This window comes from Ictalurus furcatus, chromosome 5 (genome assembly GCF_023375685.1).
Source record: "Ictalurus furcatus strain D&B chromosome 5, Billie_1.0, whole genome shotgun sequence".
Lineage (NCBI taxonomy): Eukaryota > Metazoa > Chordata > Actinopteri > Siluriformes > Ictaluridae > Ictalurus > Ictalurus furcatus.
The window spans coordinates 9,355,184-9,382,230 of NC_071259.1; the positions used below are offsets into that span (position 1 = coordinate 9,355,184).

Here is a 27,047-nt window from a genome sequence, read left to right on the forward strand (position 1 = left end):
ATAGGTCTCCCAGCCATGATATAAACATACATGTTTCTAAATATACATGTATTACAGCAGAAAGTCCTGCTCTTGTGCAAGAGTAGCAACCACTGATAAAAAGCAAAACTGTTAATTTATGATTTTATCTTTAGATAAAAAAGGAGAGCTGTACTTGTCTCCTAATCATTTGATTGCAATCTGAGGACAGAAAGTGCTTGTAAATAAGGAACATGGCTGATATTTGATCAAATCTACTCTGTTTTAATTAAACCATCCTTTAATAAATCAAATCAAATGGCTATTTGGTGGTTGTTGTATTTTTGCATTTTGATCAGCTCAATTTTTACTTTGTATGCATTTTCATCAAGTCCATTTTAATTTAATAATTTTTGTTCAATTCATCCTGTACAACAAGCTCTCTTCCTCCTTCCCCCAGACCTACATTCATGTCACAGACAAATTTAAATCAAGGTGCCCTTTTTGTCTTGGAACAGAATAATAAATCAAATGTGATTATTTTAGTGACGCAAAATATACTTTGGCTCAAGAGTGGAAACAATGATGTACAGTGTTTAATAAAACAGTGAACAAATAGAACAATAGAATAAATAGAAAAAATAATGACTTTCATGAGCAAGAGCACATGAAAGGTGCAACGCTGTGCAAAGATGGTGTGTTTATAACTCTGTAATCTTATGTAAAAGTCTGTAATTAGCTGGGAACAGGCTGCAAGTGTTATGCTGCATTGACTTAAAGTGGAGTTCCCACTTCCGAGTTAAGTCATTTTCAAGCTTGGTGCATTCAAGCTACAAAGAACATGGACATTTCCATGAAAATGTGTGTTTTGTAGCAACAAAATAGCTAACATCTATGATCATGAGTTTATGATGTATTTTAATTTCCCAAAACAGTGAACTGTATGGTCCGTGTTATAGATTTAACTAATGTGTCTATGTTGATTGATTGAAATTAAATACTGCTATAAACTCATTTAAAGTAGTGAAGTGATGTTTTATTTTGCATTGATAGTGTGAGTATTCATGCTGACATGACGTCATATGCTGAACTCTGGGTTGAGGACACCTTCCCGTCTTTCTGAGTAGGAAATCCAAGTTGGCATTTTCTTTGGCTTTTTCTAGTCAGAGGTCAGAAATTGCAAGTTATAAGATTTGGTCAAATGCAGTATTAGAATTGCAGCAAGACAAAGCACAGGGTGCATGCCTCTGCGGGATAAGCTATAGATGCGGTATGCTGGGACATGGCGTTTGTTACAGTTTGGTGATATAAAAAAAAAAAAAAAACACTAATGTGAAATCATAGAAAGAAATTGCATTTGGCACTAAGTACTTAAGCCATCTTGGTTACTATAGTGACTGAAGTCTCTCAGAAGTAGCTCTGTGACTAGGGCATAGCGTACTATTTAAGTTTTCCATTTATATCCATGGACTGCCACTGCCCTTGCCTGTGGCACAAGCACATCTGTTGAGTTTTCTACTATGTAGGTCACTTTACTGAAGGCTTGAAAATTAAGTGCTGACAGCATAGTGCAATGTCAGGGAATTTCTGGCTCCTCATTAAAATATCCCATCTCTTCTTCCCTTGAGAGAAACTGCTGAGGTTTGAAGGACACTGTACAAGTACTTACATACATATTCATAACACACATAGCAAATATGCTATTTGAATATTTATTAGTGCTTATATATGTATACAACAACAAACTGAGCCAGTTGCTTTTTCTATTTACAAAGTTACCAAGCTATATTTGTTGGTGGCGAAAGTCCTGCTAGTATTGCAGGAGTCTCTATACTGTACTTATTTAGACCTTTTGTACTGGAGTAAAATCACAACCATTTACATAAGCTTAGAAATAACCAAACATCCATTGACAGTGAGTCATACAGAGATATAAGCACTTGACATTGTGTCATCGCAGTAGTAGGTGTGCGTAGTCATAATTCGGTGGAGAATATTCCTGTGATAGAGCCCCGTTTATATCCCTCAAGCTGGAAACTCTTTACGGCAAAGTGGATTCCTCATAACATTTAGGTCAGCTCATAAATGGCGAGAAAAGAGAACACTGTACATTATGTGAGGCTATTAATGTCTATCCAGGTGGATCACGTGTGCCCTTGTTTGGTGTATTTATACTGTATTACTCATGCTCAGTTTGCTGCTAAAAGGTGTTTGTTTCTTTACTGTACAAGTCAAGTGTACTGTGTACTATATGTGTTACTTCTTCCACACAGAAACAAAGAGCACAGCTGCAGGACATTGTCAAATAAAGAGAGATACAGAATGGTGTTCAGTGAAAGCAGCTTAACTGAAGTACGCTCAGAGAAAACGGACTATGGAAGACTCACTGTGCAGCTTAGGATAACTTGATGCCTGGGCTTTACTGTATATGTATGTGTTGTTTCAGAGCCAGCACAGCACTCAGATTGACATTCGAAGTGTATAAGGAGCTGAAGAACCTGAAAGTTGAAAGGTTATGCCAGTTAAGGTTAGGGTTAGTGGCAGAGTTTGTGTTCATACCTTATGACTTAACTTCTATAAAGTCAAACCAGATCAACCTCACTTTTTTCCTCATAGATTTTTTTCACGACATTAGGACCATATTCCATTCCATTAGCTGGACTATACAGATGTGAACCAAAACACACAACACTAATTCAAAGTGATGAGTAAAAGAGTCATTTCCACTGTAGAGCAGTATTCATTTGTTCCCCAAACACAAAACTCTCCATAATTGCTTAGTAAAGTTTGTTTTCAGAGATCCTCCTACTGCTCTCTCAGCTCCTCAAACATGGGTGTGCACAGCTCCTTCCTCAAGACAATACTGAAAGAGAACTTGTCAAATCCTATAGCTGCAGTCAACTGTTTGTTGTTTTTTTGTTTGTTTGTTTGTTTGTTTTTTTGTATGTTTCCTAGTCACATAGTATTAAATAATAAATCAGCATATAGTATAAAAGAGGTGTACTTGATGCTTGATGCGCAAAATGCTTCTACTTTTGTTGAGAAAGCTAGTAGCAAACCATCTGTAATATTAATGATCATTAAAGGACTGCTCTATGAATATTTCATTATAGTACCATGCTGCCTGGGCTTTACTGTATATGTATGTGTGTGTTTCAGAGCCAGCACAGCACTCAAATTGACATTCCAGGTGTGTAAGGAGCTGAAGAACCACATGGACATCCTGCCTAAAACTGGCTACGTCCAGGCAAAGTCCAGCTTTCATGCCCAGCTCAAATTCCTGCCCAGGTAACCACAAAACTAAGCTTTTTGAAAAAGAATATTTTTCTCCTCTAGAGGAGAAAAAATCATGAAATAGGTGTATTATCAATTTGGGGGGTTTGAACTGTAATGAACTGCCCACTGTCTGATACTCTTAATGGAAAGAAGTTCTGGAAGGTGGGTCAGAAGAGCTGAAACATTAAAGGGAAAAAAACCAACATAATATCTCTTGGTCTATCACAAGCTGCTAAAACAGCTCCAGTTCACCTTAGTACAGATGCTACAGGAGAACTCTCTAGAACTATACTAGAGGGATGAACATTATTCTTCCCTCAACTGGTGTTTTCATGATGATGGTGGAGAGTGATGTCTAACACATCAGTCCAAAATCTCCCATTGATGTTCAGTTGGGTTGAGATTTGGTGAGTTTGAAGTCAACAGGATCATGCCATCATTTTTATGCTCATCAAAGCATTCAGTGAGTCCTCGTGCCCTGTGGATGGAGGAGTTGTCATCCTGGGAGAGACCACTCCCATCAGAATAGAAATGTTTGAACATAGCGTAAAATTAATCAGTCAGAATAACCTTGTTTTCATTTGTAATGACTCTACCATTTAAGGGGGCAAGTGGACACAAACCACGCCAGCAAAATTCCCCCAGAGTATAACAGAGCCACCGTTTCTTCCTTTAATTTGTCACTTATCAATATCCAGGTATGATGAAGTCCTTTCTTTTTGGATTCATTGTTGAGGCATACAGTGAGGGGAAAAAAGTATTTGATCCCCTGCTGATTTTGTACATTTGCCCACTGACAAAGAAATGATCATTCTATAATTTTAATGGTAGATTTATTTGAACAGTGAGAGACAGAATAACAACAAAAAAAATCCAGAAAAACGCATGTCAAAAATGTTATAAATTGATTTGCATTTTAATGAGGGAAATATGTATTTGACCCCTCTGCAAAACATGACTTAGTACTTGGTGGCAAAACCCTTGTTGGCAATCACAGAGGTCAGACGTTTCTTGTAGTTGGCCACCAGGTTTGCACATATCTCAGGAGGGATTTTGTCCCACTCCTCTTTGCAGATCTTCTCCAAGTCATTAAGGTTTCGAGGCTGACGTTTGGTAACTCGAACCTTCAGCTCCCTCCACAGATTTTCTATGGGATTAAGGTATGGAGACTGGCTAGGCCACTCCAGGACCTTAATGTGCTTCTTCTTGAGCCACTCCTTTGTTGCCTTGGCCGTGTGTTTTGGGTGATTGTCATGCTGGAATACCCATCCACGACCCATTTTCAATGCCCTGGCTGAGGGAAGGAGGTTCTCACCCAAGATTTGACGGTAAATGGCCCTGTCCATCGTCCCTTTGATGCGGTGAAGTTGTCCTGTCCCCTTAGCAGAAAAACACCCCCAAAGCATAATGTTTCCACCTCCATGTTTGACGGTGGGGATGGTGTTCTTGGGGTCATAGGCAGCATTCCTCCTCCTCCGGAGGAGGCGAGTTGAGTTGATGCCAAAGAGCTCCATTTTGGTCTGATCTGACCACAACATTTCACCCAGTTGTCCTCTGAATCATTCAGATGTTCATTGGCAAACTTCAGATGTGCTTTCTTGAGCAGGGGGACCTTGCGGGCACTGCAGGATTTCAGTCCTTCACGGCGTAGTGTGTTACCAGTTGTTTTCTTGGTGACTATGGTCCCAGCTGCCTTGTGATTATTGACAAGATCCTCCCGTGTAGTTCTGGGCTGATTCCTCACTGTTCTCATGATGATTGCAACTCCACGAGGTGAGATCTTGCATGGAGCCCCAGGCCGAGGGAGACTGACAGTTCTTTTGTGTTTCTTCCGTTTGCGAATAATCGCACCAACTGTTGTCACCTTCTCACCAAGCTGCTTGGCAATGGTCTTGTAGCCCATTCCAGACTTGTGTAGGTCTACAATCTTGTCCCTGACATCCTTGGAGAGCTCTTTGGTCTTGGCCATGGTGGAGAGTTTGGAATCTGATTGATTGATTGCTTCTGTGGACAGGTGTCTTTTATACAGGTAACAAGCTGAGATTAGGAGCACTCCCTTTAAGAGTGTGCTCCTAATCTCAGCTCATTACCTGTATAAAAGACACCTGGGAGCCAGAAATCTTTCTGATTGAGAGGGGGTCAAATACTTATTTCCCTCATTAAAATGCAAATCAATTTATAACATTTTTGACATGCGTTTTTCTGGATTTTCTTGTTGTTATTCTGTCTCTCACTGTTCAAATAAATCTACCATTAAAATTATAGACTGATCATTTCTTTGTCAGTGGGCAAACGTACAAAATCAGCAGGGGATCAAATACTTTTTTCCCTCACTGTATTGGTAGCTAAGCAAGATTTGGTGTCCAGTGGCATGGCTTTTCACAACAAATCTTAATAGCACATTTGTTCAGATGTCAGCTTTAGCTTTACTGAATCAGAGGCATTATAATCAGGGATTAGAACAGCATTACTGCTGCCTGTCCTCTCTTTCTGTCCAATCTACCTATCCATCCATGCTGCTCTTCACTTATGCCTCTTCCCCCATGCTCAAAGCCCAGTTGTGAGATTTCATTTGACTAACTCACCACGGTTTTCACATTTTCATTGTGACCAGTACTTTCTTACCACATGTAAGAGACCAATCATTTGTAAAACAGTAAGTGCGTTTATATGGACAACAATAATCCAATATTAACCCGATTAAGACAATACTCTGATTAAGAAACAAGCATGTAAACAGCAATTTTTTATTACTTTAATCCGACTAAAGTCATACTCAAAGTAAACACAAATCGAATTAAGACATTGAGTATTCCTGTTTTAGTCGCATTATCGACGTGTATTACAGACATGTAAACACCTTAATCACACTATTAACATCGTGTGAGTTTTCACCGCATTTTGCGACAGGACACATACACACACGGCAGTGCTCAACCGTTTTACGGCAAACAAGAGAGTATGGCTGCATTCGAAAACGCTTACTTATCTACTATACATGTATGTTGGCTACTATATAGTAGGTAAGTATGCGGTTTCGGACACAGCCCACAGCTTCAAGCAGTCATCTATTTGCACATACAGCATGTCAAATAATTAACTGCACTTGAAACTTTCATAAAATTAAAAATTAAACACCAAAATTGTATATGGTTCCACAACAAAGACGAACTGTATGTCGATATGGGAAATACTGGAGGGACGTCGGACGGCATGGCGTGAGGACGTAATGACGTGTGCCGTTTATCGCTCTATGTTCTATAACATGTAAAACAGGGACATGAAAAGAATATTCTAAAAGCGACTCATGTTAACACCTTAATCATAATATTGTCTTATTCAGAATAAGGTCAATAATTAGATTACTGCTGTCCATGTAAACGTAGTCATTGTAAACTGTTTTGCAAATTTTTAATTTTCATTTTGGTTTGTATGAAAGCGTAGTTGATGAATAAACTCTGGCTTTGTTCAAAAGCTGCAGTTCACAAGTTCAGCAGGGTTTTCTATTTCGGTGACTCACCATTATCTGGCATCCTGCAGAAAATGCACTTAGAACCGATTTCATTGTGCTATTTGTCTGTCTGCTGTAAACATAGTAAAACCCATACACACATGAAAAATATAATGTACTGCATGGTCTAAGTGCATAGCAAAATGCATTATAAAGGGTTCTAATGAATTCATAACCATTTACATGACTCAATTTGTATGACAATGTTATGTAGGTTAAGGTTAGGGTTAGTGGCAGAGTCAGTGTTTGTACCTTATAACTTCATTTCTATTAAATAAAACCAGATCACTCTCACTTTTTTTCACATATTTATTTCACCTGATTAGAGCCATATTCCATTCCATTAGCTGGACTGTATAAATGTAAACCAAACCACATATTACTACTGGGACAGGTTTCAGGTTATCCTGAACAATAACACTAATTCAAAGTGATGAGTAAAGAGTCATTTCTACTGTAAAGCAGTACTCATTTGTTCCCCAAACACAAAACTCTCCATAATCTCTTAGTAAAGTTTGCTTTCAGTGATCCTCCAACTGCTCACTCAACTCCCCAAACATAGGTGTGCACAGCTCCTACCTCAAGACACTAAGAAAACTGGTCAATATACTGTACCTGCAGTCAACTGTTATGTTTCATAGCTACATAGTATTAAATAATGAATCAGCATATAGTATAGAAGAGGTGCACTTGTATTGATGTGCAAAATGTTTCTACTTTTGTTGAGAAGGCTAGTAGCAAACCAACTGTAATATTAATGATCATTAAAGGACTGCTCTATGAATATTTCAGACTAGTGAGGTCATTGATGGACTATAATTTAAAGACAAAGAAATGTATTTCATTTAATTTCATTTGAGATGTGTTTCGTAGATAATTCCTGAAAATGATCAAAAATAGTTTTTGAGATGAAAAAGATTAAACCAAGATAAATCATGTCTCACATGAACTTTTTTCCACCCTCTATGTGAAATTGCAAACATTAAAAACAATTTAATTTGAGCAATTTTAAACATTTAAAAAACGACCAGAAAGATTTTTTTTGGGGGGGGGGGTATATGACATCTGACCAATCACAGCAGAGTAGGCTCTCTGAAAGGAGTTTAGAGTGAACAGGTCCATGAGCGAGTGATGCTGCAGTGTAAATTATTTTATTTTATAAAGTACTATAAAGTATTTTTTGACTTTGGATGCATGTAAACCTATTGTATGAGACCTCTAAAACAAAATTAGACACTTTTAAATAGCATAATAGGGGCGCTTTAAGGCTTCTGCCAAAACACTTCAGATAAAGAGGTAAACCCATGTGGAATAATGTGTTGTGGTCTGATGAGATCAAAGTTGAACTTTTTGTCCATAATACCAATATATGTTTGGCACACCCAAAAAAACCACAACACATCACCAATAGAACACCATCCCCACGGGGAAGCATCGTGGCGGGAGCATCATACCATGGGGCTGTTTTTCTTCAGCTGGAACTGCAGCTTAATCAGGGTGGAGGGAATAATGAATAGCTCCAAATACCAATCAATTTTGGCACAAAACCATAAGGCTTTTGCTAAAACACTTAAGATAAAGAGGAATTTCACCCTTAAGCATGACCACAATCTGAAGCACAGCTCCAAATCAACGAAGGAATATCTTCACCAAAGCAAGATCAAGGTTTTGGAATGGCCAAGCCAGAGTCCAGATCTAAATTCAATTGAAAATCTGTAGGCTGACCTGAAGAGAGCAGCCAATTTGACAGAGGTAGAATGCTTTTGCAAGGAAGAATGGCAAAAGTCAAGATGTGCCAAACTGTTTGACTCTTACCCAAAAAGATTGATTGTTGTGATAAAATCTAAAGGTGCTTCAACTTATTAGTTTAGGGGTGTGCACACTTATTTAACCAGGTTATTGTACACTTTTATTTTTCATATTTTTCCTTACTGTTTTTCACTTAGGTTTATAGGTTACAAGTTCACAATAAAGGTAGAAAAGGTTCTGACATGATTTATCTTGGTTTCATCACAAAAATCTGCCATTTTAACAACAGATCTATCTTCAGGAGAATTTGTCTTTAAGATAGTTTGATGGGCTGGGATTAGGCAGTAGTTGATTTTTTTATTTATTTTTTTTGAATAATGCAATAATGGAAATGGAATTATACTGATCATTTGGATGGTAGCGTGGGGTGCTTTCATATCAGAAGCCAAAATTGTGCTACAGGCCTGTTTTTTTCCGACAGATGGGCCATGTGACGCCCTGCAAGGCTTTTCCGCAGCACCACGCCAAGCTAATTCAGGATTGACGCTCCCACCGAGACTCCATTAACCGAGAACAAGCGATTCCTTAAATAAATCAGTGCTAGTGTGGGATTGATAACACCAGTGTAGAGCTCTCACATGGTAGCATGGCTGGGGTAAATGGTGCATAGATCCTAGACTGGGAATGCCTAAATGTAGTTGTCACGTTAAATCAACCTTGCAATTTAGCATTACAAACCACACACCATTGTTCATAATCCTTTTATTGGATTTGCTTTATTTTTATTTTACCCCCTGTAGGATGCATTATTGAGGTACAGAAGGTTTAATATCCACTTCATTACCCAGCTGTAGAGTTCAGGGGTTTTTTTTCTCCTTTTAAGAAATTTCAATTCAAAAATATTTTTACTAATATTAAATATTTAAAATTTAACTATTTTAAATATTTTAACTAATAGCTAAGCCATTGGAGGAGAATGTTTTGAGAGCAAATCATGCAGATCTATTTGTGAAGAGATTCACAAGTACAAACGGCAGAGCCTTATAGTTTCTGCTTAACGCGTTGGCTTAATGTGCAAAATTACACCGGGCTTTATTGCTTGGGTGTTTGGATTATACTGTTCTGTTAAATGCTGGATCACGTGCGAGAAAAAAGCTGAGTTTTATAACCCTGCATGAATTTGGACTTTGCAAAACTCATACCCCTACTCATTATATTAGGAGGTCTTGCATAAATAAAGGGGCAGTCACAGCATTTAAAATCAGCAATTCAGCGACGTGCAAAAAATGTTCCAAAGGAAAAGCTAGCCAATTATTTAATGCAACTCTACAGAGAGACAAACAGTAATTTCCTGTTTATATGAAGCATTTACTCCTTGAAAGGTGAAGAACGGTACTGCATACAGCAATACAATGTGCTTGCACAATTTTTAGACTTGCATCTGTTTTAACTATACTGTGTAATTTTGCCCACTGCTCATATGTTAAAGTGAAAATATTTCTTATCAAGCATTTGAACCTGTGTTTGACCTTTAGTAGCTTTTATACTCTACATGGTGTTTAATTTAGGCATATTATTACTGAGCAGAGCTTATTGTATTACATAATCTGACATTTGACTGCATGTCCCTCTCTAAATCCCACTCCACTCTGCTTTACACCCACAATCACCATGGTTACCATGCTCTCACATGGTAGAGCCCTTGGACTACGTGGAACTACTAATGCAACTCTTGTTTCGCTCTATTTATTTCTCTCTCCCGCTCTCAATATATTCCTGTCTCTTAAAATCTCTCTCTTCCTAGCTGTCTCTCTCGCTCTTGCTCCCTTGTTCTCTCCCTCCCTCTCAGCTTTAATCTCTTCTACAGATCATCATGTCCATGTTATAATATTAGTTAATATTCCAACATGCCTGATGTTCAGCTCCTTTTTATCAAAACTGAAAGCAGAAACTCTCTTACAGTCAGTAGTATTTTAGTGAATTTTAGTGAATGTGTTGTGGCTAAAAATGAAGAAAAAAAAACAAAACTATGTACAGACATCAAGTATAAAGAGCAACACTAGTGACAAAGGAAGTCTAACTTTAATTCTGGTCATATCAGCAGGACATTTACACAAATCCTGTGTTTATATTTGACATGTCCTTCATGTCTTTTTGATAGATGTAGCCTGCCAGAGGACGCCAAGTCCTTCTTTGACCAGGACACGGGAGTCCTGGAGGTACCTCTGAATATACAGGTGGCTGATCAGGTAGGTGCAAATAAGTCAAAAATAGATCATGGCTGCCTTTATTTCTCTCTCTCTCTCTCTCTCTCTCTCTCTCTCTCTCTCTCTCTCTTTCTCTCTCAAAATGTTGGCCTCAATGAGAGGGAAGAGAGTTTACCCCATTGTATTGCTTTGATAAGAGGCTATACTGTATGTGTGTTTTATGCATTGTATTTTATAGCATTGCAGATTTTATAACTGCATACTGAGTAATACAGCGGAATCAGTATGAATACAGGACTAACTTCCATAATCCCCTGACCTGGATTCTGGTTAAATTTCCCTTTCCAAAAAAAGCCCCCCTCCACAAGGATGGAGTCATCCTTGGCGAACAGGATCTAACATCATCCGCTTGTCCTATCACCCACTCAGATTCAGCTTCCAGGCCAGGACTCATGCTGAGCTCAAACCTGTGTTCCTGACCAAAACATTGCCCATGGCAAATCCTCAAAACCCATACACACAGATACACATACACATATTCTCTCTCTCTCTGTCTGTCTGTCTGTCTCTCTCTCACACACACACACACACATACACACACACGTTGGTTTTTGTGAGGACCTTCTATTAGGACCTTATTATTCTACTCTTTGTGAGCCAAACTACCAGCTGATTCTCAGGACATTTGGCACTATCCTATCATTTTGAGGACAATTATGTATTCCCTCTGTTGGTGTTTTGATGATGGCGGTACAGAGCTCTGCCTACCACATCAGTTCAAAATTCCATTGGTGTTCAATTAGGTGGAAATATGGTGGCTGTAAAAGCCATAGCATATGATTACATCATTTTCATACTCATCAAGTGATTCAGTGAGCCCTCCAGCCCTGTGGACATGGGCGGAATCATCCTGGAAGAGACCATGCCCATGAGGATAGAAATGTTCCATCATAGGATGAAGGTGATCAGTCAGAATAACTTATTGTTGTTTTGATTTGGAGTGACTTGCTGGTTTGACTTTTAAATTGTCACCCATCTGTTTGTCACAATTCCTACATTCTTGTCCTTCTGACTCAAGGTAACATCTATAAATGCACACAAGTGCTCACAAGTGTATTGAAGCGGCAACACATAACACACATGCAAATACACACAGCTTCTCACTCTTGCTCTCACCTTGTCTCCCTCCTTTTCTTCCAATCTATAAATAAATGGCAGTGTGTAAACAAGATTTCCGAAGTAGTGCTATGACAAAAGCCACTGAAATGTTACTGTTTTATTTAAAAACTGTAATGTAACCATGTAACCATTTGTTCAGCTGTACATTTCTGAGAATTATATATATATATATATATATATATATATATATATATATATATATATATATATATGGACATCTTTTTGCCAGTAAACATCTGCCATTAGCATATGCTTCTATGGCTCATTTCATCCTCTGGCTTACTCATCTCCTAATTTTACTTTTATAATGAGCTCTCTAACAGGGCAACTCATGAAATAATAAGGCTAATTAGGCTTCTTTCCAATAGGTAAAGCCTGTTCCCTTCACTGTGCACGCGGTTGTGACCATCTCTGATTTGAAGTTTGACCACACCGAGGTGGAGTTTGGGCACTGCACCGTTTTCGAGTCTGTTCAGACCACTGTGCATCTCACCAACCTCTCTTTATTGCCACAGAACTTTGGTTTTGTGGGCATTCCTAAGGTGAGTACAGAGTACTAATCATATATCCCAGTATGTTTATATATATTTACAGAGATTTAGTAACTACAAGTGAACAAAAAAAAAACAACAGATAATTATGATGATTATGATGATTATGAATACTGATTCTAATGTGCATCAGCTGTTCTGCTGTTTTATTAGAGCACATCAGAAATAGGGCTACACTCATTTTCAGTGATAGACCAGCCTGAAGGCATCACTAATATGAAGTGTTTTACACTGTCTCTATTTCTGGCTCTACGAAATCACACTCCCCAGTGAAAGCACTTTCTGAAGAAACAAGTCATTACCTAGTTTCAGTTGCCACATATTCATGTATTATATGATCTGTTAATGAAGTGATAGGAATGAATGATGACATTTTCCAAAAGAATAATAATTTTCTTCATGCTTATATTATATAAAATATTTGTACCATAGTGTAATAGAAATGTTCCACTATTTACTGTAACACTAAGTTTGGAACACGTAGTGAGGATTTAATACTGAAATTGAGTATATCGTTATTCCGACCTCAGATGTATGTGCTTCTCAGGCAGCAGGGTGGGGCAGCATTTGGCAGATGCTCTTACACAGCTCAACTTATAGAAATGTTTTTAGTTTCCATAAAAACATATCCAAAGCCAGTTAAGAGAGGAGTTAATACAGCCAAAAAACCCACGCATGCCTTTTTCTTTAATGAGTTCCCTTTTAATGTTTGGTTAAAAGTTAAAACTTCAGTCTTAATAAATCCGAAACTACTTATTAATTAATTGTAACAACCACAGTGTGGGTTTATATTCACAAGGATGAGATCGGAGGTGACAGCATCTTAATTGGAGACACTGCTCTCAACCTCAAGGACACATTTTTCAAAGTTTATGGATAAAATTAGTAACTACACATACTTCGTGAGCTGTAATTGTAGCATGTGAGTGTTTGGTCAGCTTATTCTTTAAACGGTGGGCAAAACAAATATTTCTGGGCAAAAAGAACCTCCCTCATTTTTAATTCAACAAATAAAAATTTTAATTAAAAGTGTGATTAAAAAATTCACTTCATTGTATTTCATTGTGAACAATTATAGGATGCACTTGATCAAGTGCTATTTTATAAGCTTCCAAATAAAGCTTGCAGTCATTAATGTGATAATTACAATATATTGGCACTATATTAGACTCCTGTTAAATGTTTATTTCAAACTTTTTATTCATACAGTATATCATCTTAATCGTTTTTTTTTCATTTGTTAATTTTTTTACATAGTCTCTTTGTTATATCATATTACACGTTACAGTGAAGAAAAACATGAACTTGCTCTTCGATATACATTTTCTATGCCCTGATTTATTTTTTGGACAAATCTGGTGACCTCAGAGATTATTTTAATAATCTAGAAAATCAATTCTGAATACATAGAAACTTCACCACATAAATACTATGTAACTTTTGAACTTAAGTTGTTGACTCTGAATATGGCCTTATTTGACTTATTACAGTACATTGGTGAAATGGTGATATTTGCAATGTGCTACATGTGATAATAGTGCTGTATCCTGTATCCTAAATGTACAATGTATCCTAGATAACATGGAGTTATTAATGTTTTCACAATGATACCAGAAAAATACAATTGGGAGGGTTTTAAACATTTCTCTGCATAATTTTTACAAACATGTTATTCATAGCATATACATATTAAGTGTAAAGATTAAAGTAAAATTAAAGCACAGCTATTTAGCACACAGGAATATACACCGCTTAGATGTTACAATGCTCTGCATGAACAAAACATCAATGAACTGAAGCAATGTTGTAAAGAAGAGTGGGCCAGAATTTCTCCAAAACGATGTGAGAGACTGATAAACTCCTATAGAAAATGACAAAATAACAAAGTCATTGTTGCTAAAGGTGGTTCTACATGTTACTGACTTACAGGGTCATAATTATAGGGTTATATGGTTTTTGTTTGTTTTGTTTTGTTTTTTTTGGTTTTCTTTTCTTTTTTTTGGGGGGGGGGGTGACTACATATTAAAATCTGTCGTGTTTTTTTTTTTGTCACCTGATATTATTTGTTTGTTGATAGAAGTTGGTAAGCACCACACATTGGTTATTAAGGCCCTGACAATTAAAAACATAGAATTGAGGGAGGGTGTACTTTCTTTCTCCCATGACTATGCATGTAGTTTGCGTACTGTATGGGATTGCTGTGTAGAGCATGGCATGTGAGGCATCTTGTGAAATGTCTCTTCAGGTAGTCATCTAAACATGCTACAAGCTGCATGGTGCTCTGATGACATATTTTGTAGAAACTGGAACGCAATGAAAACATGAGTCATCACGGCAACACAAAATGTATGCCAAGTAGCCTTTGAATCCAGCCCTTCTCCAACATCTTCACCAAAAAAAAGGCCAGAACACATAGTAAATGTCAGTAATATGGCACGTGCCCATGAGCTTTTTTAGAAACTGACCACTTCAGCATAAAATTTCCACTGTGACCAGTGTACCGACACCCTACGTAGAGGAGGTCACTTAGGGGAAGAATCCATCTGCCACTAAATTGGCCGCTTCAGGAAAGGTTTATAGGACTGGGGTAGAATGGTAAATCTCTTCACACAAATGCACTGCCAAGTAGTGTTTTCCTGACCTCAAGTGTAGCCTTAAAATTCCTGCAACATTTCTTACAATGCAGTTTTGTGAAACTACACTATTAATGTCACCACATGTCATGTGAATCAGGCTACTTCACCTTAAAGTCTAGATTCAAACCAATAACAAACTGAAAGACTGTGAATAATGAATTCATGGACATCCACAAGGTCTACAAGAGTCTCTGATTCTTTGAGAATTTTTTTAATCTTGGGGCAGCTGTGGCTCAGGTGGTAGAGCGGGTTGTCCACTAATCGTAGGATTAGCGGTTCAATCCCCGACCCACATGCCTCCACATGCTGAAGTGTCTGTGCGCAAGACACTGAACCCCAAGTTGCTCCCGATGGCACGCTAGAGCCTTGCATTGGTGTGTGTGTGTGAATGAGAAACAGTGTAAAGCACTTTGTAGAACCGCTAAGGTTAGAAGGCCCTATATAAGTGCAGACCATTTACCATTTTTGATCCGCTGATTTCTTTTGTGTAGTTCATTGATGTCCAGCCTAATGATGGTTTTGGGACGCTGCTCCCACTACAGACACTGGAAATTGACCTGATCTTCAATGCTTCAAAAGCAGGCGAATACAACTTTCAACTCACCTGCAAGTCAGGAATTAACAGGTATGTCAGGTCATACCTGTTATAAACATTTCTCCTTTCAGATGTTTAATACTAGTCAGTACAAAATGTGAGCCACCATTGCATCCAGTTTTTTTATTTATCAAAATAAATGTGGAAGCAAGCAGTATGGTAGACTGATTGCATATAAATAAAGGTGTATATCGGTTAGGAAAATGCCCCAGTCTTATTCAGATGCCATGTTCAAAGCAATGTATGTTTCCAGTATTCTGCCACGTCCCTCTATTTTTTCCTCTCAGAGTCATTACTGATAAAACTATTAATTTGTTCATCTTTGAGCCTTGTCATGTATTTTTGCATAACTGTAGCATCTAAAACAAAATATAATATAACAATTTAATGAGGAATGACATGATACCATATACCCTGACAAATGTTTAACCTTGGCTTTTATTTTTTGTTGTTTAAACATAAATACTGTAAATAAATCTCGCCCCATGCACCTTTTATGTTTCTTCTTATTAGTTACACTAACTTAGATTTTTATCCCTATTTTTACCTTAGCATATTATTTAGATTTCTGATTATGACAGTCAAGTGTTTTAATCTATTTTGTACCATAAAAGTCTCTTCAATTTTCCATTTAGAGTCTTTCAATTACCGTGCCGTGCGATTGGTGTGCGCCCGGTGCTGGAGCTCTCTAATTCACTGGTGCAGTTTGGAGCCACAGCAGTAGGAGATCGGTCCACAGCAGTGCTGTATGTGCTGAACTCCCACACTAGCCTCAATGATTTTACACGCCCCATGCCACGCATTGGCAAGGGCCCCGTCTCTCCTGTGGGTGCCAGATTCTTCACATTCATTCCTCCAGAAAATTCTGAAATTACAGTGACACCCACTTCAGGACGTGTGCTGCCTGGACAGGTACTGAGCTTTCTGTTTAATCTTCTGTCAAGTGTTAAACTTTAGAACATCAGTGCTACTTTTTTGTCCACAGAGGTGTCTGGTCCAAGTTACGTTCAACCCATTGCTGTCTGATGATGTCATCAAGGCAGAGGCTGTTCAGCTGCTGTCGCAGAAAGACGACTTACAGGTATTTAAGAAAGTTTATGATGAGGACAACTGAGCCTGGACATCTCTCGGGATCTGTTTTATTTATATCTGTCTTTATTCTAATCTAGACAGCAATAGCATTTATGTTTTTTCTTTTCCCATGCTTTCAGAACAAAAATGAGATACAGGAGGAACCAAAGAAAGGGAAGAAGCCTCCCCTAAATCATAACTCAAGCAAGCTGAAGGAGAAGACCAGAGAAGTGTCTCTGACGCCCAAAAGTGAAAGTCCTTTGCAGGCCTTGAACCCAGAGGACATACAGAAGGAGTCAGTGTTCCTCTTAAGTGTACAAGACATACACTGTATGGCTAAAGCTCTGTGGACACCTGACCATCACACCCATATGTGATTTTTGAACATTTGAAGATTTACTCCCCACCTTTGCTGCTATTATAACTTCTGCACTTCTAGGAAGGCTTTCCACTAGATTTTGAAGCATGGCTGTGAGGATTTGTGCTCATTCAGCCACAAGAGAGTGTTAGTGAGGTCAGGCACTGATGTTGGGGCGAGGAGGCAGCCAGTGTTCCAGTTCATCCCAAAATTGTTCAGTGGTGTTGAGGTCAGGGCTCTGTGCAGGCCACTCGAGTTCTTCCACTCCAAACTTGGTAAACCATATCTTTATAGACTTTGCTTTATGCACAGGGGCATTGTCATGCTGGAACAGGTTTAGGCCCCTTAGTTCCCGTGAAAGGAAATTGTAATGCTACAGCATACAAAGACATCCTACACAACTGTGTGCTTTAAGGCAATAGTTTGGAGAAGAACCACATATGGCTATGATGGTCACGTGTCCCCAAACTTTTGGCCATATATATTCCATATTCCATTCAGATCAGGTTCTGAACAAAAAGGGCTGTTTAGGTGAAAACATGGCTAATACACTCTTTGTTTTTCTAGCTCACATGAGTATAGAGCAGCGAAGGCCTCTCTACTCCGCACTTACAAAGAGAGATGCAGCCGTTATGTCATCCCATGCTTTGTGTCCAGTGGAGACATTACACACAAAAAGGAGACGAAGGAACCCTTATACAGGTGAACTGAAATTGCTTACAAATTCACACAATTCATTCTATATAAACAGTCACACACTAAGCTGAGGACAGGGTTAGCATCTGTACCTTTTCGTACAACTTACACATATAAAATTCAATAGAATTGCATCTTGTCTGTGAGTAATGTGTGTGACTGATGTATTGTCCACTGTAGCCATCACAACAAAAAGCAATTACACATATTTCTGACCAAATTATTATTTCTTTAGTAGTTGTAAGTCAAGGTAGGTACTGTGGTTCATTTTGACAGCTTTTCCAAGCAGAAGAAACTGAAGCCCCTTGGCTGTTTGGTGAAAAATCTTTGCTCCCAGTGGTCTTGATGTACCTGTAATAGACATTTTAAAATGATCTGGTTGACTGAAACCATTCATTGCCACAATTTTTTAGGACAATTGTGCAGAGGGCTGACTAGTAAAGAATAACTTTATTTTGTTCTTTTGTCAGTTTGCTTGAGGCCAGAGCTGGATTAATAAAAATTTAACCCTTATTACAGCCCATATAACACACTGTACCTGGAGCTGCATTGCGAAGCTGTTCGACCCATGCTGATGGTCATCTCTGACAATGGTGAAACCACCATCAACTTCAACCAGGTGGCAGTAGGTAAGCTAGGTCTTCCTTTGTAGACATATCAGTTATTTTATTGCTACTGCTTTGACTCGGGTGATTGGGAGGGATTTGATTTTTTTATTTGTTTTCTTTGCTTTAGGTCAGAAGGTTTTGAGAAAGGTGACAGTCCAGAACATTTGTTCAGAGTTTGTGAAGGTATCCTTCTGAAGCAAACTTCAACGCAACTTCCATCCATCCATTTTCCATACTGCTTATCCTACACAGGGTCACAGGAAGCCTGGAGCCTACAGTGCATGTCTTTGGACTGGGGGAGGAAATTGGAGTACCCAGAGGAAACCCCCAAGGCAGAGCGAGAACATGCAAACTCTATGCACGCAGGGCAGAGGCGGGAATCAAACCCTCAACCCTGGAGGTGCGAGGCAAATATTCTAATCACTAAGCCCCTTCTGCTGCTGCTGGCTAGGGTGTGTATGGCAGCCCATAGAACCATCTAGTAAAAAGTCTAAGGAACAAACATTCTGACCAAATTTGGGCCAAGGGCTGCCAACGATCTAGTGCAACCATTGGGTCAAATTTGGGCCTAATTTCGAAGTATATTTATGGTCATAAATTTTGAATCTATGTATCCAAAATTTTAAATTTAAAATTTAAAATCCCTGGATTCTCTGGGTCAAGATGAGTTCAACATACCCTAGACGTCAGTTTCCGCCCGATTACATTTTCCGCCATCTTGGATTTTGTCTTGGATTTTGCCTCCTACAGATTTTGTCCAACCACCACCAAGGAAATAGTAATAGGAAACAATCAATGACAGGGTGGTGTTATGCACTCCGACACAACGTGGAATTATTGTTACCACCCCTGAAGTTGATTATTTTCCTAAAAGTGCCAACATTTTTTATTGCTCTTATACCACGAACCCTGTCTTATTTATGTCAGCTGATTGTATTAAAGTGCCAGCAACATGTCTTTCTTAACATGAGCTGTAGCTGAAGTCTTCACTGCTGGACTTAAATGGACCATTCACTGTGTTGAATGCGATGCGAGGAGTCAGGCCTGGAGAGACACACACACTCTTGCTGGCTTTTAAACCAGCTTTGGGTAAAAAGGTAAACAGCACTGGCCTCTAGTGGTGTGTAGGGCAATAAGCCCTCACATAAAGAGATACAGATCATATTGTACTGAATTCAGTTCTATAACAAATAGCTGGAGAATCCAGTGTTTCAGGAACACGAAGCATTTAAGGTATTTTAGGCATACATTCTTGCATAAGCAGGTCTAATAAGTAAGGGTTCACAAGATTGTGTTTATATGAAGAATTATCAACCCTTGTGCCTTTTAGGTAGAAAAAAGTCCATCTTGCATTTGTTCTTGTGTTAATAAATGAGTGATCTTTGTAAATATGAAATTATAAGGAATTAGAATATGCAATTTTTCATAACAGAATTTTATTTTTGTATTAATAAATTGCAGATGAATTCCAGTTGACATTATTTATACTCATTTATAAGTTACTGACCTGTAGATAAGCAGTTTCTGATGGGAAGTAGAACTGGAAGTCTGCCAGCATAAGAATTACAAAGTATGCTGTACAGCATGTTGTATATACACTAATGTAAAATCAGGTTTTTTTGTTTGTCTGTTTGTTTGTTTGTTTTTGGATCAGTATCGTGAAATACTGGAAGTGAGTTGCAGTAAAATGACTCTGGAGTTCACGCTGTGTGGAGAGGGCATTAAACCTCTCGTCACCTGTGCACATGAGGGACAAATCCTGGACTTCGGATACGTGCTGGAGAAACAGAGCACTAGCCAAGTACTTACGGTAAATCCATAATTCATAGTGTAGAATTACTGTCACTTCACTTCACTATTTAATGACAGAGAACATCAAAATAAATGTGTGGACTAGTTTTTTCGTTACAGAAGTAGTAGTAGGGGTAACTAATTTAAACTCAAAAATTTAAACTGTCATCCATTTAAACCTAACCAGTTACTGGCTGTGAGTAAGCCTTCATTACCATATGTAAAATATGTGATTAAATGATAATTGGTTATGGAATGGTATGGGTGAATGTTTTAGTGTGTCATAGATGTACCTATTACTGACTTTAATGTCAAGAATGTTGGCAGATGTGAGTCCATTTAAGACAGACAGAGAAATCTGTCATCTATGCAAAAGACTGGCTGCAATGTGGGAACACGTTGCATTAATTTTAAATTAAATTATACACTTAGAGTTCCTGTCACATATAATCATTCTGCGAAATTAAAAACTTTTTAAAAAATAGAACGAGAGAGAGAGTGTCACGATTTGGAGGTGGAGACGGATGCAAGTGCAGATTTTCAGTTTTAATGAATTCCAAAACAAAACACAAAACAAGAACTATGAACAGGAACCAAAACACTAAGGCAAGAATAAAACATTAACAAAGACCATGAAAACAAAGGCAGCAATGAAAGACAAATGCAAGACTAAGGGGACAGTGCGAACTGTGGCTATATACATATAGGTGCTCTTTAAGTGAAAGAGAATCAGGTGCAAGTGGTCATGTGATGATGCTGTGTGGTGCAGTGGCTGCTGGGAACTGTAGGCCAGAGTCCCTTCCGGGATATCCATGACAGAGAGAGTCGGGTTCAAAATTCTTTTCGGGTGGGGGGGGTTCAAAAATCTGTTTGTTTTGGGGGTTTTTTAAATAGGATTTTTGGGGGGTTTTATTTTAGAATTTTGAAATATTTAAAATTATTGGTCCCTATTTAAATGTAAGTAAGTGTGTGCTATTGACAATGTTAACTGTATTTTACAAAATGTCAAATTTTGCTCAAGCCTAATCTCTTCTATTGAAGCATGTGTTCAGATGACACGCTGGTGGATTTGATCTAAACTGGATCATAAACTTTTGCACAAACTTGTGGAGTCCACGCCAGCTCGAGTGCACACTGTCATTACAGCAAAAAGGGCACAAAACCAAATACTAAGAAATTCTGAAATTCTTGTAAATTTTTCAGTGATTCTGCTTTACACTCAAGTTGTTGTCAACAATATAATGTGTAAAGAAAATTATTTTATAAAGTTAGAAAACAATGCAGAAAAGGAACTTTTGGTCCCTACTTTACAGTGGATATAAAAAGTCTACACAGCCCTTGTTAAAATGGCAGGTTTTTGTGAAAAAAAAAATTAAACCAAGATAAATCATGTCAGATCTTTTTTTCCAACCTCACTGTGAAATTACAATATATAAAAAATAGGAAAAATTTAAAAAAGTTACAATAACCTGGTTGCATAAGTGTGCACACCCCTAAACTAATATATTGTTGATGCACCCTTTGATTTTATTACACCACTCAGTCTTTTTGGCTAAGAGTCTATCAGCGTGGCACATCCTGACTTGGCAATATTTTCTCACGCTTTTTTGCAAAAACATTATAGATCCATCAAATTGTAAGGGCATCTCCTGTACACTTCCGGTCACCCAACAGATTTAGGCGTGGACTCTGGACTCAGGCCATTCAAAAACATTCATCCTTTTTTGGTTAAGCCATTCCTTAGTTGATTTGATGTATGCTTTGGGTCACTGTCATGCTCAAAGGGGAAATTCTTCAGCTTACTAGCAGACACCTGACGGTTTTGCACTGAAATCGACTCGCTTGGATGTTTTTTGTGGGAAAGGGCTTCCGTCTAGCCACCCTACCCCATAGGTCAGACATGTGAAGAATACGAGAGATTGTTGTCACATGCAGAGAGTAATCAGTACTTTGTTGCTGTTGGTCTCTTGGCAGCCTTGCTGGTAAAATTTTATCTTGTCCTTTTATAAATTTTCGAGGGACGCCCTGTTCTTGGTGATGTCACTGTGGTATTCCATGTTCTCTATTCGTTGATGACGGCCTTCACGGTGTTCCATAGTACATCTAAAGTTTGGGAAAGTTTTTGTACCCCTCTCCTGATCTATACCTTTCGACAGTGAGGCCCTGTACATGCTTTGTAAGCTCTTTGCAGACCTTGGCTTCAGTAGTCAGATGAAACCAAGATGATGTGAAGAAGGTTCTACAGAAACAGCTGGTCTTTATTTGGGGTTAATCAGAATAATTTCATTGATGACGGCTGTATGATAAATACTTTTGAACATGAGATTGAATGTGATTGGTTAATTCTGAACTCAGCCACATCCCTGATTATCAGAGGGTGTGCACACTTACGCAACCAGGTTATTGTAACTTTTTTTTATTTTTCCCTAAAATGTTTCACTTAATAGTTTTTCACTTAATTTTTATATGTTGTAATTTCACATTGAGGGTAGAAAAAGATTTATGATTTATCTTGGTTTCATTTTTTTTTACATCACAAAAACCTGCCATTTTAACAGGTGTTTGTAGACTTTTTATATCCACTGTATCTGTCTATCAGAATATATTTGGGAACATTATTGACCTAAAATAATTTTAAAAGTATTACAATTTGATATTCTTTTTAAAAGAAAACCAAAGTATCTCTATGTTAAAGCTTGAAGTGTCACTCATGTCATTTATTTTTCAGTTTTTATATTCATTTTTGCTCATGCTGGGCGCTAGTAATTCTGGAGTTGTTATAAGAGAGTATATGGCTTGAAAAAGAATGTAAAAAGATTTCCTAGGAAAAATACCATACTTTTGCACATCGTAATGCTGATGCTAACACACACACACACACACACACACACACACACACACACATTCACACACACACACACACACACACACACATTTACAGTCCACACAAATGGATGTTTCCAGTATATGACAAGAAGCACTGTTCATATTATAATTTACTTCAGGTGTGTCAAGATAAATAAGCTTAACACGCTCTCAAATTAAGACCTAAGCAGAGTATGTATATTTTTTTTTCCTTTCATTACTGATACCTTCATGTGATGCTAATACAGACCTGGTGCAATGTGTGTAGATTTTTACTGCTAATTATATGGAGGATTGTAAAGAGTTGTTGTATTTTTAATCTGTGGTTCATTGGCAGTGTGACCCAGCAGTGCTGTGATCTTCAGAGTCAGATATTTTTTTTAATCTGCATCTGTCAAATTGATAATTATATGTTAGTGATCAGAATATAAGGAGTCAGTCCTAGTGTGTGTAATGCTCTTGTTTCTCTTTCTCTTTCCCATCTTCTTTTACTAATGTGCAGCTTCAGAATTCTTCCACTCTGCTTGTACAGTTCAAAGTGTTGTTGGACAGCCTCAGCCTCTCCAAACACAGTGACACACGCTTACTTCCAGCATTCCTCACCAAGTATTCCACACCATCCATAACTTTAGGTAATGCATACTCTTACACTCTGCACACTTAGGGTAGGATAGAAATAACAGGTTGGACTGTTTAAAGCAAGTCTTCTGGGTTGCTACATTAATCATGACCTTATCTGTGTGCATTAGTCAGCTATTAAAGTATAATGACGTGATATGAGTACCGTGTTATGCTATAGTATATCATTAGGAGAGCTGATGCTGTCAGGTGGATTTCAAATCCGTGCAGTCCTGATCTAAGAACATAATAGATAATGCTAAAGTCTGTCGAGCACCTACTCTTATTGCTGAGATTACATGTATTTTATTAGCAAAGCAAATGTGCTTCCATGTTTTTTTCCTCGCTGTGTAGGTTAACATACTGCCTACAGTAGATAAATACTGAACATAACTGATTTTAAAAAGATTGCAGGCCATACGTTGAGACCCGCTGGTCCAACACCTTTACATACTCCAGCAGTTTAACATGATTCTGTTGTTGTTGCTGTTGTCTGCTGTGCCTGCACTACGTTTCTTAGCTACTTGCTACCAGATAATGCTAATATTGCATCATTACCTCCCTACAGCACTTTGGTGGTCAAATCATAATGTAGGCTGTAAGTTTTTGTTATAATTGTAAATCCAGTGGTGGAATAAGAATGAGACGTGCTATGCAATTACAGTTTACAGCTACTGTGACCAGCACTAATTTTCTGAAGCTCTAAATTGTTCTGTAGCTTTGAAACACACCTTTCTGTTTTTTTCTGTTGTTCCTCCCAGGTACTCAGAATTACAGCGGTCAGAGTGTGTTCAGTGTGTCACCCACAGAGGGCACTATTGCCCCCGGTAAAACTCAAGACATCACTGTGATGTTCCAGCCTGATCATGAGGGTCTACTTTACCTAGATGCACTCCATGTTCAACTTATGAACCACGTGAGAGAGCTTCAGTCAGTAAATCACCTGTAGCTAACTGATCAAAAATAACATGTTTAAAGCATGTAAAGTCTTATACATCCACGTCCAACTGTCTGAGTCAAAAAGCAAACGCAAAATTTTATTCCAATTACATTTAGAACTGAAGAATACGTTATTCAATGGTTTACACTGTTTAAAAAATCCTGGTATGCAATTAAAACTCAAATATCTTGATCTAATGGCATTTGCTTAAATGAGATTAAAACAGCTTTCGATTTTACCCTCAGACTTTTGGTTCTTACATATTCATATATCATATCCAAATGCACAAAAGGATTACACCAAGAATTGCTGAGTTAATATTGTAGTCACAGTAGAGTTGTGTATATGTCTGACAGTTTGGGGAAATCTGGTGCATGTTGCTGCAGCTAAATTCTGGACAATAGCCCCCAACCGTTTTTCTGCCAGTAATACTGTATATTTTGACATGGAAATATTTTTATTTATGATACTTTCCAGTCTTGTCTTGCCCCTTTCTAGGTGTGCTTGTTTCATGCAATGAATGTCATGCTGTGATCAGTTTGTTGCATAGCTACGTTTAATCGCAAAACAAATATGAGCCTAATCAGTAATTTTATGTAACATCACTGTATGCGCAGTAGTTCTAGCTGTAACATGAACAAGAGGTTATTAATACGTGCTTGTTCTAATACGCGATTGTATCTACAGTAACAGCTCAATCGCAGTGCATTTCTGCATGTTGTTTACCAAGCAAAAACGTACATCGGACACATAAAGTCTACATGCGCCTGTTAAAATTGCAGGTTTCTTTGATGTAAATAATAAAAACAAGATGAATTATGTCAGATCTTTTTCTAACTTTAAAGTAACATAGCAACTAACAAAATTCAAGTTTTTCAATGTTGTTTTTGTTTGTTGTTTTGTTTGTTTGGTTGGTTGGTTTTTTGTTTGTTTTGTTCAATAACCTGGTTGCATAAATGTGTTAACGTTGTTAAAGCACCTTTTGCTTGTCATACAGGTCAGGGGGTAAGAGTCTTCCAACATAGCACATCTTGATTTGGCAATTTTTGCAATCTCTTCCTTGCAAAAATGCTCCAGATCCATCAAATTGTGAGCAGATCTCCTGTGCACAAACCTCTTCAAGTCATTCCACAGGTTTTCAGTAGGATTTATATCCAGGCTCTGACTGATCCATCCCAAAACCTTGATCATCATCTTCTTCTGAAGCATTCCTTTGTTGACTTGGATTTGTTCTTTGTTATTGTGCTGCAAGGTGAAATGTTTCTTTATCTTCAGCTGTTCAACAGAGGCCTGCAGGTTCTGTGCCAAATTTAGATTGGTATTTGGAGCTATCCATGATTCCCACTATCTTGACCTGAGTCAGCTGATGAGAAGCAGCGACATAGCATGATGCTGCCACCACCATGCTTCACCGTGGACATGGTTTTCTTTAGGTGCTAAGCTGTTTTTGTTTTTGCACCAAACACATCTTTTAGAATTATGCCCAAAAAGTTTACCTTGGTTTTGGTGAAATTTGGGTATGCTTGGATGTCTTGTGGATTTCTTTGGGGGGAGAAAGGGCTTCCACCTAGCCACCCTGCCCCATAGCCCAGACATGTGAAGAATATGAGATATTGATGTCACATACAGGGAGTGACGAGTACTTGCCAGATTTTCCTGCAGCTCCTTTAATGTTGAAGTAGGTCTCATAGCAGCCTCCCTGATACGTTTACTTCTTGTCCTTTCATAAATACCCTGTTATAAAAGGGGGTGCACACTTATGCAGCCAAGTTAAAATCTTTCTCTTTGTTTTTTAAATTTTTTTGGAAAAGATCAGACGATTTTTCTTAGTTTCATTTTTTACATCACAAAAACCTGCAATTTTCACAGGTGTGTGTAGTCTTGTCCTACACACTGTATAGTTCATGTTGTGAGGTTTTTATTATTATTATTATTATTATTATTATTATTATTACTAATCGACATTCATGTAACATTTATTGAAGGACTTTTAGGTGTCAGCAATTTGTAACAGCCACTGTGCTATGTAAAGATTCCCAGCACAGGAAATTCTTCTGGACAGTGACATTTACCCTTGTCGGTTTCTCTGTAAAATGACAAGCTGCCTTTTTTTGTCACTTTAACGAGAGAAAAGGAGATGCTGGTGAGAGAACGCCTGTTTATTGTTGCTATACAGCAAGTGATAACAGGAACCAACTTGTTTTGTGGATGCCTCATGTCACGTTCACATCACCCCAGCATGGATTATTTATACATAACAGCATGGTCCATCCTGTTATTCCTTACAAACTGTAAATTTACTTCTGGTTGAGTTTTCTCGACCATATATAGGAGAAAATGCTATAATTGGACCATGTAAAGTTTTTTCCCAGGCTGGCACACATATTTATTTACATATGCCTGTTGTGTCATATAGGTAACTCCTTGTAATGTATTAT

At 38.0% G+C, this 27,047-nt stretch overlaps 1 protein-coding gene across 9 annotated transcripts in view; it reads left to right on the forward strand.

The window, feature by feature from the left end:
- cfap74 (cilia and flagella associated protein 74) overlaps window positions 1-27,047 on the forward strand; it is a 74,660-nt gene that overhangs the window by 43,197 nt on the left and 4,416 nt on the right. For 6 of the 9 annotated variants that reach the window (XM_053624695.1, XM_053624699.1, XM_053624698.1 and 3 more), the window contains 15 exons: window positions 2,405-2,485; window positions 3,118-3,246; window positions 10,656-10,743; window positions 12,249-12,422; window positions 15,559-15,692; window positions 16,298-16,574; window positions 16,648-16,743; window positions 16,874-17,028; window positions 17,659-17,793; window positions 18,307-18,416; window positions 18,523-18,578; window positions 19,373-19,492; window positions 20,050-20,205; window positions 23,554-23,683; window positions 24,431-24,585. In XM_053624695.1, coding sequence (XP_053480670.1) covers window positions 2,405-2,485; window positions 3,118-3,246; window positions 10,656-10,743; window positions 12,249-12,422; window positions 15,559-15,692; window positions 16,298-16,574; window positions 16,648-16,743; window positions 16,874-17,028; window positions 17,659-17,793; window positions 18,307-18,416; window positions 18,523-18,578; window positions 19,373-19,492; window positions 20,050-20,205; window positions 23,554-23,683; window positions 24,431-24,585 — 1,996 coding nt within the window. Of the gene's footprint in view, window positions 1-2,404; window positions 2,486-3,117; window positions 3,247-10,655; window positions 10,744-12,248; window positions 12,423-15,558; window positions 15,693-16,297; window positions 16,575-16,647; window positions 16,744-16,873; window positions 17,029-17,658; window positions 17,794-18,306; window positions 18,417-18,522; window positions 18,579-19,372; window positions 19,493-20,049; window positions 20,206-23,553; window positions 23,684-24,430; window positions 24,600-27,047 lie in introns of all 9 variants that reach the window. The other 3 variants (XR_008385929.1, XM_053624700.1, XM_053624701.1) reach the window with 3 other exon arrangements.